The following is a 21,548-nucleotide window of genomic DNA, read 5'->3' as shown; positions in this document are numbered from 1 at the left end:
AGAAAAATGTATACTGGTGAAGGGACGGGTTTTTTGAACACTTTTTGACTGAAACCCAGTCACGAACAACTTTGTAACTGTGTATCTCACGGTGATTGATTATTGAAAAAAGGGAATGAATGAATACAGGAAGTCTCATCACCCTGTCGGTCTGTACTGACTTATAACAGAAGGCTGTGATTTAAGGAATCTGCTGCCTATTCTCTTCATATAAAAAGTCTAAATCAAACAAAGCCTAAAACATCTGGAAAAACGAACCAAGTCTCAAAAACGTTTCTGACAGGGCTCGGGTGAAAGTGTTCCCTCAGCCCTGGCCCAGCGAGGAGACAGTTTGCAAGAGAGAGAGAGAGAGAGAGAGAGAGAGAGAGAGAGAGAGAGAGAGAGCTTTCTGTTTGCACCGGTCAGTGACACATACCACCGGGCAATGACACACACCAACTCCGGTTCCAACCCCAGCACCATGAGAACAACCCCAGAGCACCAGCGCACTCGGTCACAGATGCTCAGGGATCTCCTCAGAGTGCGGGATGGAGGAGACTTGGGCAGCGCCAAAGTGAGTCAAAGGCTTCCACATGACGGACATGGATGCAAGCCGCGGCAAAGCGAGATGCCGTCCACGCCTCTCCCACAGGTTGTCAGGGAGCAGGATGTCAGGCCGTTTGGATCGAACAGTCCCTGGATCCTCAGCGAGCGTGAGAGCCACATCGCCAGCAAAAGCCTCCCTGGAAACAGAGCGGTGAGGGCTGCGCCCCCGTGTCTCATGTGGCCAGGCCACACGCAGGGTCACCAGAGCAGAGGAAGCAGCCAAGCAAGGTTTTCTACTTCTGCATTGTTTGTGTGCGACAAGCTGACTCTAGATCTTTCTCTGAGCAAAGGTAGAAGAAAGAAAACAGCCTGGTAACTGGACTGGGAAGGGTGGGGGCACCCCCTCCACTCCACCACCCCAGGCCTGCGTTTCTAGAGAGCCATTCGTTCTGTTGTCTGTATGTTTGGGGACCGCACCCATGGGTACTCAGGGCGGACGCCTGGCCTTGTGCAGGGACCCTATGCAGTACCAGGGATCCAACCTGGGTCAGCTGCATGTAAGCAAGTGCCTTATCCACTGTACTCTCTCCCCAGCCCCTAGAAGGCGGGACAGGGCACACCCACAAGTGTGCACGAGCTTCCAGCTCATTCCGTGGAACTTGACTCAAAAGGCGCCAAGGTGGGGAGAAATTCAATAGGGGCGCGTGCGGAAGCTCCGGTTCCAACCCCAGCACCCTGAGAACAATCCCAGAGCACCTACCCAGCCGGGAATAGCCCTGGAGCACTACTGGGCATGACTCCCCCTCCAAAACAAAACAAAACAGGAAATAAACCAAAAGACCAGGAGGGTGGCCTGATGGCTTCCAGCTCAACTACAACACGGGGAGGGAGCAGACCTCCTGGGGGGTCCCGGGCAGAAGGGAGCCTGCGGGGGGCCCATTTGGACCCAGGGGCCCTTTTCATCCAGCACCAGGCCCTGGCCCAGGAGGCAGTCCTCACAGACACGAAGGCACACTGGGAGAAGGGGAGAGGCCGGGCTCCCACAGATCAGAGCCCATTCGGAGTCTTCCGCGTGCAAAGTGCTCATCTGGACCATCAGCTGCCTGGATCCTGCCTGGGAACTCAGGCTTCGTGGCCGGCTGGGTCATATGTTCCATGGATCAGTTTATCCCCCTTACAAATCACACAAAACAGGGGGCTGGAGCAATAGCACAGTGGGGAGGGCACTTGCCTTGCACATGACCAAGCCCGGGCTCAATCTTCGACATCCCTTAGGGTCAGCTGTGAACCACCAAGAGTAATTCCTGAGTGCAGAGCCATGGGTAATTCCTGAGCATTGCCAGGTCACTGTCACTGTCCTCCCGTTGTTCATTGATTTTCTCGAGCAGGCCCAGTAACGTCTCCATTGGAGACTTTGTTGTTACTGTGTTTGGCATATCGAATACATCACGGGTAGCTTGCCAGGCTTTGCCGTGAGGGCGAGATACTCTCGGTAGCTTGCTGGGCTCTCCGAGAGGGGCGGAGGAATCGAACTCGGGTTGGCCATGTTGGCTGCATGCAAGACAAAATTGCCAGGTATAGTCCCAAAAATAAAAGCAAAAGCCACACATCAGCCATGAAAGAATGCAGAGAAGAGTCTGGATAAACCAGTTAGAAACGGCTATACCGGTCCCAAACCAAACGCAAACAGAACTAAAAACAAACAAGTAAAAACACACCCCAAAGCAACCCAAGTCCCCCACATCCACACACACACATACACATACAACATACTGTGGGAAAGAGACCCTAAATACTCAGTTCTGCTCCTCCTGGGTCCCCTGCACCCACTTTCTTTCTGACCCCGAGTGATTCCACACTCAAGGACAAAGGGACCTGAAGGATTCAGTCAACTCATGACTTCTGTTCCCCACCAGAATGAGGAGAGAACGAAACACGGCAGGGACACAGGGAAGAGGGTTCCCTGGAACCTGAAACCAAAGGGCCCTTGGCCCCAAAGTGTCCCGACCCTCACAAGTTCCGTGGCTCGAACACTGCCCTTGGACTTTGGAACCTGGTTCACTATTCCCAAGAGACACTCTCTTTTGACCGAAGGAGAACTGCCATGGGAAAGTCACCCTGGTATTGGGGAGCAGGAAGCACCCAATAATCTGGGGTCAGAGCCCCGGGGGCCAATTCCAGATGGACAACCTGGGTGACCTCAGCCAGGCCACTGCCTCACCTTTCTGGGATGAAATTAATTATACTGCTCATGAGTTTTACATTCCTCTTAAAGGGCGCACTTCTATTCAGGTACAAGGAGACAAGGAGTAGGGGGAAGCATGGAGGGGTCATTTGTGGGGTTTCATTTGTGGGATCTGTAATCTAATCTCATGCCAGCGATCTAGAAGGCCTGGAGCAAAGGGGTCATGCTCTCTCTCCCACTTTCTTCTTTTTGGGGGTGTTTCTGAGCCACACCCGGTGGTGCTCAGGACTTCCTCCTGGCTCTGCACTCAGCAATCACTTCTGATGGTGCTCAGGGGACTCTGTGGGATGCCGGGGATTGAACCTAGGTCGGCCGCATGCAAGGCAAGTGCCCTACACAGTACTATGGCCCCAGTCCTCACTCTCTCACCCATTTTTACCCGCCTTCCTTCTCCCTCCTACAGCTCTAAGAGAGATGATGTCAGGAAGCTACACGTGGTTCTCTGAGTCCCACAGAAAGGAAAATGCAACGGAGGAGTTGATGGTAAATGGCAAAAGGAGGAGTGACCAGCTCTGACTGCCCAGAGAGAATCCAGAAAAACCCAGGGAACGTCCAGTGGGCCGGAGCCCTCCCAGTCCTGGCTGCAGAGGACATGCTGGTCCTAGGTGGCTGTGTTACCTTGGCAAGTGGAGCCTCCAGTTTGGGGCAGGTGGAAGCAGACTCCAGGATGGCGGCCACCGTGGGGGAAACAAGCGTTTGGGGGTTGCCCGAGAGTTGTGCGTGAATGTGGGGCAGAATGGCGGTGTCACCGCCTCCCTCCCACCCCTCCACCCCCCCGCCCAGGACAACTTCCAACAAGTCTAGACGCGTGAGCAGAATAGAGAATTCAGGATGGCCGAGAAAGAACGTTCTGGAACAGTTTCTGTTGGGCTGTAGGGGCAGTGGGGCAGGGGCGCTCTCTGCCTCTCTAGAGCGAGCGCCTAGTTTTGGCTCAAGTGAAATTGTTATCTGTTTGAAAGCCTTTAGGAGGATCGACGAAACTGGGTTGTTCCAATTCCCTCTGGAGATAAGGGTCCTGCAACTGGTTATGAACATATGATCTGCATTACAGCCCGCTGCAGACAAAATGATGCATATCAGATTTCTGTCTTAAGTTTCTCCAGCTCTTGACATTAAAATATTCTTTTGCTCCAAAATAATTAATGGACTAATAATATTTTTTTGAAATGGAGACAACTACAGAGATTAGAGAGAGGAACATTTATCTCTTGTTATCGTAATGCTCGTATAGTTTTTTTAAAAAATGCTGGGAGCACCATCTATTTAAATGATATTAAGAAAACGGAAAGTTTACTTTTCCCAAGAAGGCAAATTGGGTTTTTTTGTTTGTTTCCTTTGATTCCCTGATACTTTGCGATGACGAGCTGGTCTTCCAACCTTCAATAAACCTTCTGCTACATAATAATGTAAAATTTGGTCTTTATTATTATTTTTTTGTTGTTTTTGGGTCACACCTGGCAGTGCTCAGGAGTTACTTTTGGTTCTGCACTCACAAAATTACTCTTGGCGGTGCTTGGAGGATCATACAGGATGCCGGGGATTGAACTGGGGTCAGCCACATGCAAGGCAAACGTCCCACCCACTGGACTATCGTTCTGACCCTAAAATTTGGTCTTTAAAGGCCCTGTTTGGGCTACATCTGATGTTCTCCTGATAAAGCCCTTCTATGGTTGACAATGCACCAGACCCCACATCATGCTTTTTGGGGGAGGGCACCGCACAGTGCTCAGGGGTGACTCTCACCTCTGTGCTTGGGAGTTGCTCCTGGCAGTGCTCAGGAATGCAACTTGGGCCTCAGCTCAGCCCCTCATGGCCAGGCCTGGAAACACTCTTCTAACACTTACTGGCCAGGAGCACACGCAGCTTTCCTGGGCTGTCATGACACGTGCAGGTCCTGGCTCTCACTGTCCATCTCCATCCGTGTGCACAGAGGAGGCCGAGCAGCTGACTCCCCCTCCCCCCGCGTGGCTCCTAGGGGACATCTGATGTTCCCCAGATTTCACGAGCCCCCAGATGGGCAATCTCGGAAACGCCGATTCTTTCAGGCTCATGCCAAGGCTCCAGGGTGGGAGGGTCAGGGCAACACAGGGCAGCGCGGAGAGAGGACACGGACACGTGCTTACTTACTTTTCAAAGAAATGTCTGATGATCAGCAAGACGAAGGCATATGGAATCGTCATGTACAAGTGAGAGGGCTTCACAAAGATGAGGCCGTCCTGATCCTCCAGATCCGACCACTTGATTGTGGGAGGGAGCCAGAACCTTTCCAGCCAAAACCATTCTTTAAACGTCTGAAACATTCTAGAGAAATGGAAAAGAGAGGGTTAGACCCGGGACACAAATGCTTCAGATTCAGGTAACACACAGCATTTCTACTTCACACCCCAATGCCAGAGTGGGCCAGGATGGAAGGCAGGGAGGGAAGGCATCTTCATGGGCTTCAGGAACCCCTGGGACATGCTGTGTTGACAGTGGTAGGACTAGGCTGGCACCCACATCACCGCCCCCCTTTGCAGGCTGACCTCTGGCCGGCGTCTTCACCTTCTTCAAGGCTAAGAAAATTAAGTTCGCAATGACCCCTCCGACTTGGGTGTGCCTCTGTCAACATCAGGCAAGCTCCAGTCTATAAAAACTTCCCAAGCTGGGGCTGGAGTGATTGCACAGGGGTTAGGGCATTTGCCTTGCACGCGGCCGACCCAGCTTCGATTCCCAGTATCGCATATGGTCCCCCGAGCACCACCAGGAGTAATTCCTGAATGCATGAGCCAGGAGTAACCCCTGTGCATTGCCGGGTGTGACCCAAAAAGAAAAAAAAACCCCTTCCAAGGGCCCAAGAACTCCTCCAGGGGGCCAGAGAGAAGTATCAGGGGGGAGGTGCTTGATTTGCTTGTGGCTGACCCTGGTTCTATCCCAGTAACTGCATATGGTCCCCCTGAGCACCAGTCACTCTCCTCAGCACAGAACCTGGAATTATCCCTACATACCACTGAGTGTGACCTCAACCACCTCCCTTTACATACACACACACACACACACACACACACACACACACACAGAGGGGAAAAAGAAAGACTCTTCCAAGCGATGATTGCAATAGTTCCAGATCGTGCATGCCGCATGCACTATTGGAGGCACAGCAGGGACTTGAAGACAGTGCCCCGGGGCTGGAGCCACAGTATCAGCAGGTACTGCCATGCACTTGCCTTGCACGGGTCCAATTGAGATTCTGGCCCCAGCACCCCATATGGTCCCTGAGCCTGCCTGGAGTGATCCCTGAGTGCAGATCCAGGAGTAAGTTTTGAGCACTGGCGGGCCTGGCCCAAAACCTTAAAAAAGAAACATTAAAATACGGGTCGAAGTGATAGTATAGTGGGGAGGGTGCTTGATTGCATATGGCCAGTCTGGGCTCGACCCAGAGGGGCCCCGGGACATGGTTTCACTGGAGATGACGTCCCCTGGGTTCCCAGGAAGGGGCAGTGGGAGGTGGCAGCAACATTGTGAGGGGACAGTGTTTTCAGTTCAAATAACCAGAAATAAAGAATTAGACAGTTCTTCAACTATAGGGTTTTTTTGTTGTTGCTGTTGTTTTATTTTTAAGTTCAATTATCTTTTGTTTTCCTCCACAGTTACAAAGTTCGTAACTGGGTTTCAGTCATATACTGTTCCTTCACCAGTGCACATTTCCCACCACCAGTGTCCCCAGTTTCCTTCCCACCCCCCCATACTTCCTGCCTCTATGACAGACTTTTCTTCTCTCTCTCTCTCTCTCTCTCTCTCTCTCTCTCTCTCTCTCTCTCTCTCTCCCACCCCCTCTTCCCCCTTCCTGGTGGTGCTTGGGGGACCATATGGGATGCTGGGAATCGAACCCAGGTTGGCCACGTGGTTTGGATCATCTCCGAACTGTAGGGCCTAAGAAGCACTGCACCCTGGGGCCCACACTGAACTGCCAGAAGGGGCCCCCAACCCCACTCTAGCCTGAAAACAGGCAACTGACTGGCCCACGACTTTATGGTCAATGAGAACAGTTCTCAGCTTCTGTAGCTGTGGCTCTGGGACATTCTGGGAATAAACCAACAAAGCCCCACCATGAATGTGTCCTCAGCTCAGAAGATCACACTCCAGGAGAGGCCATGAGACGGTGTGAGAAGACGCCTGGCAGGGACTGGGGAGCAGCAGGGGGTAAGGCAGACAGACTCTGAGCAAGAGCACAGCCCAGAGAGCCAGGCCACTCTCTGAGGGCTTCTAGGGCTGAAGGACATGAGAGCGGGTGACAGCAGTTGGTGCTCACAAGAGGGTCAGGCACCTCTGCTGAGGAAAGGGAGACGGGAAGACAGCTCAGGAAGAGGAAGGCTCACACCGGTCCCTGGTTCGCCCAGGTCTTTTCAGGGCAGACAGAGCGAGCCTGACTGACAAAACAAACCAGAATGTCTGCTCAGGACAGACCAACTGACTGACAGAACAGACTCGAACAGCTGCTTGGGACTGACTGACTGACGGAATAAATCAGAACATCTGCTTGGGACAGACTGACTGAGTGATTGATGGAACAAACCAGAAAGAACATCTGCTCAGGACAGACTGATTGACTGACAGAAAAGACCAAAATGTTGACTCAGGATAGACAAAGTAACTGATGGAACAGACCAAAATGACTGCTCAGGACTAACCGACTGACTGTCAGAAAAGACCAGAATGTCTGTTCAGGACTGACTGAGAGACTGGCGAAATAGACCAGAGTATCTGTTCAGAGCAGACTGACTGACAGATGGAACAGACCAGAGCGCCTGCTCAGGACAGACTGATTAACTGATAGAGCAGACCAGAATGTCTGTTCAGGGCAGAATGATGGGTGGAACAGACCAGAATGCCTGCTCGGGACAGAACAACTGACTGACAATCAGACCTGAACGTCTGCTCAGGATTGTCTGACTCACTGATATTCATAACAGGCCAGCACATCTGCTCAGGACTGACTGAGTGACAAATGGGACAAACCAGAATATCTGCTCAGGATGTACCAACTGACTGATAGCAGAGACCAAAATGTCTGCTCACGATAGGCTGACTGACGGAACAGACCAAAATGTCTCCTTGGGACTGACTGACTGAGTGACAAATGGAACAGACCAGAACCTTCACTTAGGACTGACTGAGTGATGGATGGAACAGGCCAGAACTTCTGCTCAGGGCAGGGCTGCCTGACGGCTGGGAGGGAGGCTAAAGCACACAACAGCTGACTGAAGTCAAACAACCCCATTACGATCAACTCCAGAACAATCTCTGAACGTTGGTGCGGGGGGCGTGGAGGTTCAGTGAGCGTGCTTGTCTCTGTGAGGCGGGCTCTGTTTACTTTGGAATACGTTCTCCTCACGCAGCCCCCAGACTGGTTCTGCTTTTCAGATAAAGCATGGAGGAGACACCCACGGCTCCTTGCTTCCTGTGGATGAGCTGGGCCTGACCTACGTGAAGGCTAAACTCCTGGAAAGCCATCAGGGGCGCCTGTCATGAGCCCGTCCATGGCCCCAGAGGCCGGGCAGGCGGCCCTCAGGAATGGAGAGAAAAGGCCAGGCCGAGGCACGCTGGGTGTGGGAAGAAGGTCCCTGATGAGACAAAAGCATTGAAGTGATTCTCTCCTGTTACACCTTTTAGTTCCGGTAAGTCTTTAAGAAATGCAACCAAGACTGCAGAGCAAAAAATATATAAATAAATAAATAAAAATTAGAGAGTTTCCAGCCCAAACAGGGCATCCCTGCAAAGAAAGACAAGCACTGAGAAAGGGTGCTGGGGTCCCCACTTTCAGGAGTTCCCTCTTCCTACCCACACCCACACCCACCCCTGCATTCTTCCTGGCCCAGGGCTGCCTGCCACAGGGCAGAGTGTTTCCCCTCCTGGCTGTGGCTCAGTGACACAAGGTGGGGCACAGTTTTGTGGGGGCTCTCCCTGGCTCCTCTTCATCCCTCCCCCCTGCCGGCAGCCCCCGGGCCAATGCTGCAGGGTCCTTCTTTGGGCAAGTTGACTCCTGGCCCTGGGCCGCCCCGACCTGGATGTTTTGCACTAGGGGACGTCACCCCCGCGCAGAGCAATAGCCAGAGGATCCTGACTGATCACTAGGACGGTCCCTAGAGCATCTCTGTGGCGTTTCTATTTGAGCTTCTCCTGCTCTCCCAGGTCTGCAGGTCTTACAGATGTTGCCAGAGCCCTTTTCCTCATTCTCTATGACACAGATCGAACTGGAGGGGGATCTTTGAACTGACTGTAGCACTGTAGCACTGTCCTCCTGTTGTTCATCGATTTGCTCGAATGGGCCCAGTAACGTCTCCATCGTGAGACTTGTTGCCACTGTGTTTGGCATATCGAATACGTCACGGGGAGCTTGCCAGGCTTTGCCATGTGGGCGAGATACTCTCAGTAGCTTGCTGGGCTCTCCGAGAGGGGCGAAGGAATCGAACCTGGCTCGGCCGGGCCGGCTGCACACAAGGCAAATGCCCTACCACTGTGGTATGGCAATTGCTCAAAATCCACCAGCACCCCCAGACATCAGAACCCACCGTGCAGACACACCATGATTGTAGCGAGGGGCTCAGGAGATGCTAGGGGACAAGGTTGAGTCCAGGGCGGTTGGGCTGACTGCAGCCTCTGCAGGCTGCACTCGGATGGCCAAGTACAGAATGAAAATGATAACGGAGCATCTCTCGACAGAGGCCTTCTCTGTTGATCCTTACAACATGTTTGTAATTGGCCTCTAACATGAGTGGTTCTCTTAAATGTCTCGTAAATAGAGGGGCTGGAGTGATGGGACAGTGGGGAGGGCGTTTGCCTTGTACGTTGCTGATCTGAGTTTGATCCCCGGCACCCCGCAGGGTCTCCCAGGAACTTCCAGGAGTGATCCCTGAATGCAGAGCCAGGAGTAAGCCCTGAGCATCACTGGGTGTGACTCAAAAATCAAAAATACCCCCCAAATTGATATCAAGATATCTTTTAACAGGCATGTAATTGAGGGTAACCCCCGGAGCAGGGAAGGCATTTGCCTTGCATGTTGCCGACCTGGATTCGATACCCTAGTATCCCATAGGGTCCCCCGAGCATTGCCAGGAGTGATTGCTGAGTGCAAAGCCAGGAGTAACCCCTGAGCATCTCAAGGTGTGACCCCCCCCCAAAAAAAAAAAAACCCAGGCAGGCATGCGATCGAGTATCTACACATACTTGCTAATCACTTGAACTAGTTCACCAGAGTACTACTAGCAATAGTCAAAACACCAAAGGACTCAAAGGTGCCTGATACCACCCTGGTGGAGCCTGTCAGGAAGACCTTGGAGCCTCGCTGCTCAGTAATCACAGGGCCCATCTCCGAAGGGAAACGAATGACCTTTCGGCACCTACAGTTCTGTCATTGGTAAGTAATCAGTGAGAAGTGCTGGGAAGTGATGGGCAGGGCTAAATATGCAGTGAGACTGTGACCATTCTGTTAGTGGCAGTCACCCGCTTGGGAAGTTGGACCGCAAGCATCAGGGGCCTCACCTGAATCCACAAAAAAGGAAACAAGAAAGGTTTTCGCTGTTATGGGCCAAAGAGGCTAATTTTTATCAAGTGAATGTTTTGTTTTTATTTGGGGGCCACATCCGGCGGTGCTCAGGGTTGACTCCTGGCTCTGAGCTCAGGAATCACTCCTGGTGGTGCTCGGGGACCCTCTGGGGTGCCGGGAATCAAACTCAGATTCATAATGTGCGAGGCAAGTGCCCTCCCCACTGTCCTATGACTCTGGTCCCTGTCTTTTGTACACAAGTTAGTAATACCTGCTTTATTTGTTCTTTTGGGTCACACCCGGCGAAACTCAGGGGTTTCTCCTGGCTCTGCACTCAGGAATTACTCCTGGTGGACATGGGATGCTGGGGAGCGAACCCTGTCGGCCTCATGCAAAGCAAAGGCCTTACCTGCTGTACTATCACTCTGGCCCCTGTAAGAGATGATTTAAAGGCCTGTCTGTGACCTGTGTAAGATGTCTCATTGCCTATTTTTGTTTGTTTTTGTCCTGGGGCCACACCTGGCGATGCTCAGGGCTGACTCCTGGTTCTGCATCACTCCTGGCAGTGCTCGGGGGGGGGGGGGGGGGGGGCGATGAGATGCCAGGGACCAAACCCCAGTCTGCCACGTGCAAGGCAAGGGCCTTGCCAGCTTACCCCTACAGCCCCTCACTGCCATTTTAGATGCACAAACAGCTAAACCGTGAACTCTTCGTACCCCATTTGCAAGAAAATGGACAGTGTGCATCTTTCGAGCCCAGAGGAGAGGTGCCCAGCTTGCCCCTATGAAACGGCTACAGGGGGTGTGAAGCCACCATCACCCACAAGGCCCTTCTCCAGGTGCCACTTCTCTCTCATCCCATCATCCTGCCCACCTCTGCTCTGTGCACGAAACAACAGGGACTGCCCCGCGGGTGACGGAGGAAAGTAACTTAGGTGACGGGAGAAGACGACGACGGGGCAGGAGTGGTCAATCTCAGAAGCCAGCCCCGCACCTGCATGTGGGATCTGGAGAGCCCCGCACCTGGATGTGGGATCTGGAGAGGGCTAACTCCGCCTTCAGAGGGAGACTGCCCTCCCTTGCCTCTGTTTTCCCTTGGGGTGACTTTAGAAGTCTAAAATGAAAATTACTACCTGGGTCCCTGGGCCCTGGTGTTGCAATGCAGAGGCATTTTAACCCACTTAGCACCACGTCAGCGGCTCCGCCCAGCTCCCCTGCTCCCAGCCTCCTGCTGGCTACCCCCGCTGCTCTCCTCCTTCCCTTGAGTCACCCCTCTTGCATCACAAATTACCCTGTTATTAGGCCCCAGAGCCGAGGAGGAACCCGGCTGTCCCGGGACACCCAGCTGGCCCTAGCCCTGTCTCAGCCCCTGCCTCCTGTCTGTGCACGCACACGGGGCGGGGGTGGGATGGGGGGGGGGGCTCCTGGATACTGTCAGCAGCTGGACACGAGCTTCCCCACGGATGTGGCCTGGCCTGGGCCAGCTGGGGATCGGGAAGGGGGCGCTCGGGAACGACAGAACACGGGCAAGTACCAGAGAGGGGCGTCGCGGAGATGCGGAGTACCCAGCTGGCCTCAACAGTCACGGCCCCCTTACCCCCACCCCCCACCCCAGCACCTGCACAGCAGATGCCCTAGACAAACCCTGGAAGGCTCACATTGCTCTGGCCACCACCAGACTCTCCTGTGGTGGCGCCCAGAACTCTCCCCTGAAAGGCGCAGGGCAGGGAGGTGCAAAGTTTCCTAGGCTGGACACATGGGGTGCACAGGATCTGGTCTCCAGAGAACCCCCTCCCCCCCAACACAATCATCTTTATTAGATCTCTCAGTGATGGGATCTGATGTGAGCAAATGACTCCTGCATACCCATCTGTGAAATGGGTAGATGTCATTTCTGCACATCTGGGATCTGGGTTGGGGGTAAATAAGGGCACCCACATCAGCCACAGAGGGCAATGCCTGGCAATGCCTGGCCTGGAGGAAGAGCTCCGTGAGCTTCAGGAGGGGCCTGTGGACTGTCACTGTCAATGTCCTCCCGTTGTTCATCGATTTGCTCAAGCGGGCCCAGTAACGTCTCCATTGTGACAACTGTTACTTTGTCTGGCATATTGAATGCATCACGGGTAGCTTGCCAGGCTTTGCCACGCGGGCAAGATACTCTCAGTAGCTTGCCGGGCTCTCCGAGAGGGGCGGAGGAATCGAACTCAGGTCGGCCATGTTGGCTGCGTGCAAGGCGAACATCCAACCCGCTCTGCTATCGCTTCAGCCCAGGGGGCTGTGGACATGATCCACATTTGCCCAGCAAGCTCAGTGTGGGCTCTAGAGGGCCTCACTGGCCGGCTATCACCCCTGATGGCCAGTTTGTCTTTGGATCAGGCGGAGACAGCCAGCCCCAGGGCGGCTGGCGAAGGGCTGCTCATCTCCTAGGTGTCAGAGGCCTTCTTGCACCACCAGACCCGCCTCTGGCCCGGTCACCAAAGGAATCACTTGACGAAAGAGCCAAAGACCTACAGGAGGGCGTGGGGCCCTTATCTTGATCAACAGGGAATGTGGACCATCCCGCACCCCCGCAGATGGCGAGGAGGCCCCGAGATGTGCAGGGAATGGAGTGATGAAGCAAGTGTGTTTGTAAGCACAAGATGCCTCTGTGATGTGGACAGGAAGTGCTTCCTGCCGGACGCAGCCCCGGGAACCCTGGTCCTGTCCTCGGGGAAGGAAATGGTTCTGACATCAGGAGAGGGGAGGAAGGAGGGCGAGTGGCCCGCAAAGACGCTTCTCGTGGCCTGTTCCTGGCACTCACTTCCCTCACTCTGAAAGCGTTGTGAAAAGTAGCAAGGGCTGGGGTTGGAGCCTACACACGCACACGCACACGCACGCGCACGCGCACGCACACGCACATGCTTGGAGCCCCAGGGTGGAAACTTGGTCCGCCTGGTCCCCAGAGCACTGCCACCCCTCCGGAGAGCAGCATGCAGGAGGACGCCCCAAAGGCCTGGAACACACAGAGGGATGCTTTCTTCTGCCCACATTGCATTCATGATTTCAGCTTTACATGGCTGAAATATATATATCGAGAGGGATTTTAGCCTGTGAGAGCGATGGGAAGCAAGGTCTCCTGGGTGAGAGTATGAAGATCTCACCTGTTCTTTAAAGACAGGGTTCTCCTGGGTTGGGGCTGAGGCAATAGCACAGCGGGGAGGGTGCTGGCCCTGCACACTGAAGCCCTGCCTTGCACACTGAAACCCTGGATTCATCCCCGGCACCCCATAGGGTCCCCCGAGCTGCACCAAGACCAGTCCCTGAGCACAGATCCAGGAGTAAAACGGTGAGCACGCAGGGTGTGGTCCGAAAACGAAAAGCTAAACAAAACCTCCTCAGAAGGTGCTCCCTGACTTCCGGCTCCCAGGGCGGGCCTGTCAGTTTCATATCAGTTTCACCAGGGCCTGGCTCAGTTCTGCAAGTCAGCAGCTGTGACTCAGGAAAGGCACCTGCTCATCCCTTTCCTGGGCAAGGACTTGGCGGCAAGAGGAAGACGGTCCCTGAGGGCCAGCGGCGCCTCCTGGAACTCTCTTGCAATCTCCCAAAGCCTTTATCCTGAAATTTCTTCTTCAGTCTAACGCTGACCGCATGTTTCCTCCAGGTTTTTTATTTTGTGTGTGTTTTTCCAGCGCCCAAACATGGTTGGCACAAGGCCTACGGGGGACTGGCTCGTGGGAATTTTCAGAAGCTGAAAATTCTGGATCCATGTGGACCCAGAGTGGAGTGTGAAGGTGCTGGGGAACAGCTGGAATTTATTTCTGTCTTTTTCCTTTGGGGGTTACTCCCCGTGCTGTGCTGTTCCCCGGGGACCCTGTCGCGCCGGGAACTGAATCTGGGCCTCCTACCTGCGAAGCATGAGCGCGGCCCCTGGTGCCATCTTGCCAACCCTCTCGTGCTGGAAAAATGTAAATAAAAAGTGTTTGGGGGATTGGGGGTTTTGCAGGGGGAGGGGGCCACACCCGGCGGTGCTCAGGGCTTCCTCGCGGCTCTGTGTTCAGAAACCTCTGTCAGCGGGGATCAGGGGATCATGCTAGGTGCCGGGAATCAAACCCAGGTTGGTCGCGTGTGAGGCAGCCGCTGCACCACCTTTCTCTCCCCTGAAATAGAAAAGCTTGAAGGTTGGTCTGAAAGAAAAGAATGTGCTTATTCCGCTGGCCTGGGTCAGTTCCTCTGGTCTGAGGGGTCAGAGAGTGACCCTCAACAGCCCTCACTGCGCGTCAGAGGCAGCTCCCAAACCCAGCGCCCGAGTTCCCTAAAACAGGCCACGGGTGTATTGCCCATAGGCAGGGACCAGCCCCGATGGGCTTTCTCCCAGAAGCTGTTCTGGAAGTTTCTCTGGAAAGTTCTTGACCTTGGCAATGCCGCCTCCTGCTGCCTACCAACTCTGAGGCCAGGACCGCCCAACTCCAGCTGAACCCCCTTCCCAGGAACAGCTCCGTACACTGGTTACTGGTGGCTCCATGTCCTCTCCCCTCACCCCTGCAGGCGGGAGTCACCACAGAGAAGTACATGGGTGGCCGCGGGGTGACACGTTGGCCACGACCCTACTGAACCCTCTGCCAACCTCCAGGAATTGCTTTGGGGGGAGGGTGGAAGGGGGGAGGTGAGACAAGCCCAGGACAGCCAGGAGTTCTGGAGCAGACAGCAGGGAAGATGGGCAGGGTCGGAGCACGAGCTTGGGGACCCCCAATCCACCCCCAGCACCACTCGGTCTGCCACATGCCAACATACCACTGGAGTGACCCTCCCAAGCACAGAGCCAGGAGTAGCCCCTGTGCACCACTGGTGTGGCCCCCAAACAAAGCAGAAGGAGGAGCAGAGCTGGTGACCCTCGTGAGCAGTGGCCTCTGCAGCCAGCTCTGCTGCTAAAAGCTGGAGTAAGAGCACTGACCAGCGCATTCCAGCCGCTGCCCAGCGGGGAAGGCGTCTTTCCCGAGCGCTCCCGGGTCCTCCAGCCACAGGGCTGGTCAGAGACACAGTGAACGCCTGACAGAGCAGCTGGCTCACAGGCAGGCTCAGCCACAGGACACTGCCCCAGAGCACAGCCAGAGAGCCACACCCACGGGGCACACTGCCACAGCCACAGGGCACACCCACGGGGCACACTGCTACAGCCACAGAGCATAGCCACGGAACACTGCCAGGGCCACAGAGCACAGAACCACGGAGCCACGGCCACAAGACATGCTGCCACCGAGCACAGAGTGACAGAGCACAGCCACAGGGCACACTGCCAACGGTCACAGAGCCACAGCTCTATGGCGACAGCTCGTGGCACTTCTCTCAACAGGACTCAAGGGTCCTGACCATCAAGTTGGCGGGTGACCAAGGGGCACCTTGTGGCAGTTCACTGTCTTCACATCATTCATTTAGTTCTTGGCGCGTGGGTTGGCTACTCTCAATTCAGTGCTTGAGGGCTCCTGCAGCTGGGGCTTGGGGCCCGTGTGGTGCGGGGGGATGGAACTAAGGTTTCCACATGCGAAGTCTACACTCCAGTCCTCAGGGCCATCTCCTGGCCCCTAAGTCTTTGCGGGAGGTTGAGGGACAAGGAGCTGGGAGCTGGGAGCCAAACCAACCTCGGGAGCAGAAGGAGAGCGCGGGGGTCTCAGATCCCACCCGAGTTTGGGGCTCTGCGCTTCCGGTGCTGTCCAAGGGGGCGGGGCGCACCCTTGGCCTCTCCCCTCTGAACAGAAAGAACTGTGGCAGTACTTTCGAGAAAGAAGTCTGGGCCGTGAGTGGCACCCAGCCACCCGCCTCTCCCAGCAAGGACACCCCTGGGACAGACTAACCTCCCACCATGATGCCATTTTCAGAGACGAGATTTAGAAAATACAGTGGATTGGACCCGAGTGATAGGACAGTGGGAAGGCCCTGGCCTTGCACACGGCCAACCCAAGATCCACCCCCAGCACCTTACAGGGTCCCCTGAGGCCACTAGGAGTGATCCTTGAGCACAGAGACAGGAGTAAGCCTGAGCAAAGCCCGTGTGCCCTCCCTCCCAAAATAAAGGAAAAGAGAAGAGAAAGAAAAGAAAGTAAAAGAGAGTGAGTGAGGGAGGGAGGGAGGGAGGGAGGGAAGGGAGGAAGGAAGGAAGGAAGGAGGGAGGGAGGGAGGGAGGGAGGGAGGGATAATGGAAGAAAAAGAAAGGGAAAGCAATGGGTTAAAGGAAGGTAAAGTCTAAATAAAGATAATTATACCTTGAGCATATCTGCCAGCTTCCGAGCAAGGAACAAGAATACTGTATGTGTGTAACAGATATTTTTGTACGTGTGTATCTGGTATTTGTACAAATTTAGTGATTTAGTTTACTTCCACAGCTTCCCTGAAGAAGCAGAACAGGAAATGTTCCAGACTCTACACCTACACGCCGATGGTTCTGGCTTGGAAACTTCACCAGTTAACAACAGTGGCACAATTTGGTGCTGGTGGAATTGGCTACCAACAGTTACCCACATTTTATCACATACTGGGTGCCGATTTTTTAAATACTGGCCAGTTTTTTTTTAAATCTTCACATAATGGTAGCATCCCACTTAAAAAAAATCAGCATTCCCTGCCTCCCCACCCCGAAATCACTTGGCATAAAATCTCCAACAATGATGTGGAGAGATAGGAGGGCGATACTCCACCCCCAGAGCCTTGGCACTGCCTGAGTCAACAATCAGAATCAGGAGGTTTCCTGTCCAAACTCCAGATTTGCAGTTTGACTTGAAAACTCCAGAGCTGGGGGGTGGGGGAGGGAGGAAGGGGGCTGAGGAGCTATGGGTGGGCAGAAGATCAGAAGGACATAATCCGCCCCCTGCGAGTTCAGCCACCTCTCACTCAGTCTCTCACTCAGTGGCTCCGGAGGTCTGAGATTCTTCAGTGTGAACTTAATCTCCACGTCAGTGCTACTGGGTTAAAGGTATTCAGGACCACCATAGTCTGTCTGTCTGTCTCTCTCTCTCTCTCTCTCTCTCTCTCTCTCTCTCTCTCTCTGTGTTTCTGTCTCTGTTTCTGTCTTTCTCTCTCTAGTCTGGGTATCAAATCCAGGGTCTCAGGTGCGAGGCTATAATTTTATTTATTTTAGCCTTTGGATGCTCAGGGGTCACTCTTGGCTCTGCACTCAGGAATCACGCCTGGCGATTGTTCGGGGGACCCTATGGGATGCTGAGGATTGAACCCAGGTCAGCCATGTGCAAGGCCAGCGCCAGACCCGCTGTACTTTGGCTTTTATTTTAATTTAATTTAATCTAATTTTTTTTCATCAAACCTGGAGATGCACAGGGGTTACTCCTGGCTCATGTACTCAGGAATTACTCCTGGTGTGCTCAGGGGAACATATGGGATGCTGAGAATCGAACCCAGCCGCGTACAAGGCAAACGCCCTACCCGCTGTGCTATCACTAAAGCCTCTGTCCTGTGGCTTTTATGTCCTTTAAATAAAACTATTACGGTTTTATTTAAACTCAGAATGTGGGTTTTTTCAGGGCCAGTTGGGACCCACTGAAGCTTACCCAGGAATTATCTGGGGTAATTATCTGGGTCCTCCTGGGGACCCTCATGGGGACATTCAGCAAATTACACAGCCCGGTGGTCCGGTTAAGGACACTTAAGGGGGTTGCTGGAGAACCGGCAGTGCCCAGGGTGACTGGGGCCGTGTGTAGTGCTGAGGACCAGAGTCTGGCCTGCCGTTGGAACTATGTTCTGCCCTGTGGAGAGGTTCCACTCATGACCTGGACTGATTAAAATCAGCATCTCTGCAGGCCATCTGGCCTAAGCACCGCGTGCTTCTGGCTCAGTGAGCAGAGAGGTAGCCAAGTGCCAGCTCACGTGTGCCAGTGTGCCCACTGCCCCTGGCCCACAGCTGGACCAAGTCACAGACATCATCAGCATGGCCCAAGGGTAGCCCCTGCCAGCACTAGCCCCCCTTCTCAAATACCCCTCCGCCCCACTTTTTACACCCCAGACTCACACTGCCCTTGCTGATCTGGGACGAATGGAATTTAAAAAAAAAATTTGGTGGTCACACCCAACAATGCTCTTGGCTCTCCACTCAGGAATCATTTCTGGCAATGCTCAGGGGACCACGTGGGGTGCTGGGGATTGAACCCCGGTCTGGTTGCATGCAAGGCAAACACCCTCCCCACTGTACTATTGCTCCAGTTCCATGATCTGGGTAGCATAGAACTGGCTGGATGGTCCCCACTTCTCACTCTTTCTGACCAAGTCAGCCAGTGGCCAGTGTGTTTGTGTCACTAGGGGGTTCCACGCATGAGTTTACCTTTCTCTGACTGATGGTGACGGGGTCACCTGGAGTTTGAGGCTCACAGTAGCACTGTTACCTACAGGCTTTCACAGAGGTGCCTTCGGGTGACTCACGTGACTAGCTCTGCAGGGCACACACCGAGTGTGGACAGGATGCCCTAAATGACTTGTCCACTCAGACCTAAAGACACTACCCAGGATCCAAAGCACTATTATTTTTGCAGGGGGCCAGGTGTTGGGTGACACCCAGTGACGCTCAGGGGTTACTCCTGGCTCTTCCCTCAGGAGTCACTCCTGGTGGTGCTCGGGGGACCCTATAGGATGCCGGGGATAGAACCCAGGTTCGCTGCATGCAAGGCCAGTGGCCCGCCTGCTGTGCTACAGCTCCGGCCCCAGTGCCCAGTGCTCTCGCACACGCTTCCCCAGCGCTGGGCCCTCCCACCTGCTTCCCACCCCAGCTGCCACCTCTGCTTGGTGCCTCCCCTCAAGCCTCCTGGCTGTGTTCGGCCATGTCACTGGGATCTCCATCTGCCTCCCCATGGCGGGCAGGGCTGAGCCTGTCCTGTGCTTCTTGGCCACCTGAGAGCTTTCTCGTGAGATTCATGGCCATGTCTCCTGCCTGGCTTGTGACTCTGTCCTCCTTGGAAAGGCACTTCCGTCTGTCCTGGCTGCTTCCGGCTTTGGCCTGGGATGTGTCTGGCAAAGTTCTCCTGTTCCCTCTGTATTCCGCCTTCTCTTCCTTTCATGGAGGCTCAGGGGAGGGTGGAGACTGTTTTGGTTATAGTAGGGTCAAGTTTTTAGCTCTTTTTCATTCTTTTAGTGCAGTTTGTGCCTTGTTTAAGAAATCTCTGCTTGAGGGGCCGATGTGATAGAAGAATGGGAAGGGCACTTGCCTTGCACAGGGCTGACCTGGGTTTGTTTGATCCCTGACACCACATAGGGTCCTCCTAGCCCTGACAGAAGTGATCCTTGAGCGCCAAGCTGGGAGTCAGCCTTGAGCACTGCTGGGTATGGCTGAAAACCCAAGAAAAGAAAAGAAATCTCTGCTTGATGGGGCCAAGTAAGCATCTTCCCAAAGAGGACAGACCGACGGCCCCCAGACACACAGAAAAATGCTCGTTGGCACTTACTCTGGGGAAAATGCAAGTCCCAAGCCCTGGAGTTATCACCTCATCCCTATCAGAGTGACTGCAGCGGAAAAACACAAGCACAACTGCTGGCGGAGGTGGCCAGGGCAGGCAGGGTAGCAGGTCCAGCCACTGTGGCGTCCAGCCCACCAGCGGTCAGCCTGCCAAGGTTCAGGAGAGAAGCTCTGGGTCACCCACGTCTGGGTGCTGATTCTTCAGGTGTGGATTCAAAAAGGGAAACACTTTGAAAAGAGATAAGTACCAGGAGGTTTCCTCCATGGCTTGGAGGCCAGCCACACATGCTAGGAGAAAAGGCAGCTCAGATAGGGAAGGGAGCACCAAGTAAAGGGTGTTGGGAGGATCCTCCCAGGATGGGAGATGGGTGATGAGAGTAGACTATAGACCGAACATGATTGCCACTCATTGCCTCTTTTGCAAACCACAGCACCCAAAAGGAAAGAGAGAACAAGAGGCGGGGTGGGATGGGGGGATGGGGGGTGGGAGGGACACTGGGATCTGTGGTGGTGGAGAATGGGCACTGGTGGAGGGATGGGTGTTCGATCATTGTATAACTGAAACCCAAGCACAAAAATTTGTAAGTCTACAACTGCACCTCATGGTGTTTCACTAATAAAAATTAAAAAAAAAAAAAAAGATCGGTGACGGGTTGGAGCGATAGCACAGTGGGGAGGGTGCTTGCCCTGCATGTGACAGACCTGGGTTCAATCCCCAGCATCCCATCGGGTCCCCTGACTCTTGCCAGGATTAATTCCTGAGTACAGAGCCAGGAGTAAGCTGTAATATTGCTAGGTGTGCCCCCCCCAAAGGTGAAAATCAACGAGGGGCTGGAGTGATAGGACAGCAGGGAGGGTGTTTGCCTTGCACACGGCTGACACGGGGTTGGTCCCCGGGATTCCGTAGAGTCCTCTGAGCACTGCCAGGAGTGATTCCTGAGCAGAGCCGAGAGTGAGCCCTGAGCATTGCCAGTGTGGTCAAAGAAAGAAAAACCAAAGAAAAGAAACCCTGGCTGGGTGAATCCCTCTCCTCTCTGCAGCCTACTTACAGCTGCCCAAACGAAGAGAGGCCCATTGCACACGGAAGCAGATGAAGGACAGGCATGAAGAGGCACGGCCAGCGCCGACAGAGGATGGCCCAGCACTGCAGGCGGGGCCTGACCACGTCAGAGAGAGACCGACACAGCGTGGGATCCCCCGCACGTGGGACACGCAGAAGCCAAGCAGGGGGACCGGCGAAGCCAAAGCCAGAGGTCAGAAGAGGACAGGACAGTGTGTGGGCTCCTGCGAGGCCCATCTACTCGGTCAGTTCCCAGCACCACCTGGTCAACTGTACATCGCCAGGTGCAGGCCCAAAGGCCCCCAGGCAGCGCCAGAGCTTGGCCTGGGGGTCCCCACACTGCAGAAGCCTAGAAGCACCATGTCCTGGGGTCTTGTGTGCGTGTGTGTGTGTGTGTGTGTGTGTATGCATGTGTGCGGTCATACCCAGTGTTACTCCTGGCTCTGCACTCAGGAACCACTCCCGACAGTGCTCAGGGGACCCTATGGGGTGCCGGGGATCGAACCCGGGTCAGCCCCGTGCCAGGTCAATGCCCTCCCCACTGTCCCATTGCTCCAGTCCATCCTTGGGCCTTTTCACTGCCCCCCTGGGCGAGTCGACTTGAGAATCCCTGGTGGTACCTCTCGGGAGACTCTCCCCCCACTCAAAGCCTCTGATACACAGAGAACAGGCTAGTACCAGCAGAGAAAGACGTCGAGGGCTCCATCATGTGGCAATGGGTACAAACAGATTTTGTGTGCTCGTGACACAGTGCTCACAAATTTGTGGAC

The 21,548-nt window shown here is 54.3% G+C and overlaps 1 protein-coding gene across 1 annotated transcript in view; it reads right to left on the bottom strand.

Moving 5' to 3' along the window:
* The window catches only part of CERS3 (ceramide synthase 3), a 74,852-nt gene that overhangs the window by 25,048 nt on the left and 28,256 nt on the right, over positions 1 to 21,548 (bottom strand). The window contains exon 3 of the mRNA XM_056124439.1: positions 4,898 to 5,071. Coding sequence (XP_055980414.1) covers positions 4,898 to 5,070 — 173 coding nt within the window. The 5' untranslated portion in view covers position 5,071. The remainder of the gene's footprint in view (positions 1 to 4,897; positions 5,072 to 21,548) is intronic.

Source organism: Sorex fumeus, unplaced genomic scaffold, assembly GCF_029834395.1.
Source record: "Sorex fumeus unplaced genomic scaffold, SorFum_2.1 ptg000051l, whole genome shotgun sequence".
NCBI classification, from domain to species: domain Eukaryota; kingdom Metazoa; phylum Chordata; class Mammalia; order Eulipotyphla; family Soricidae; genus Sorex; species Sorex fumeus.
The sequence above is the reverse complement of the archived record's forward strand: the minus strand, read 5'-3'. Positions and strand labels throughout refer to the sequence as shown.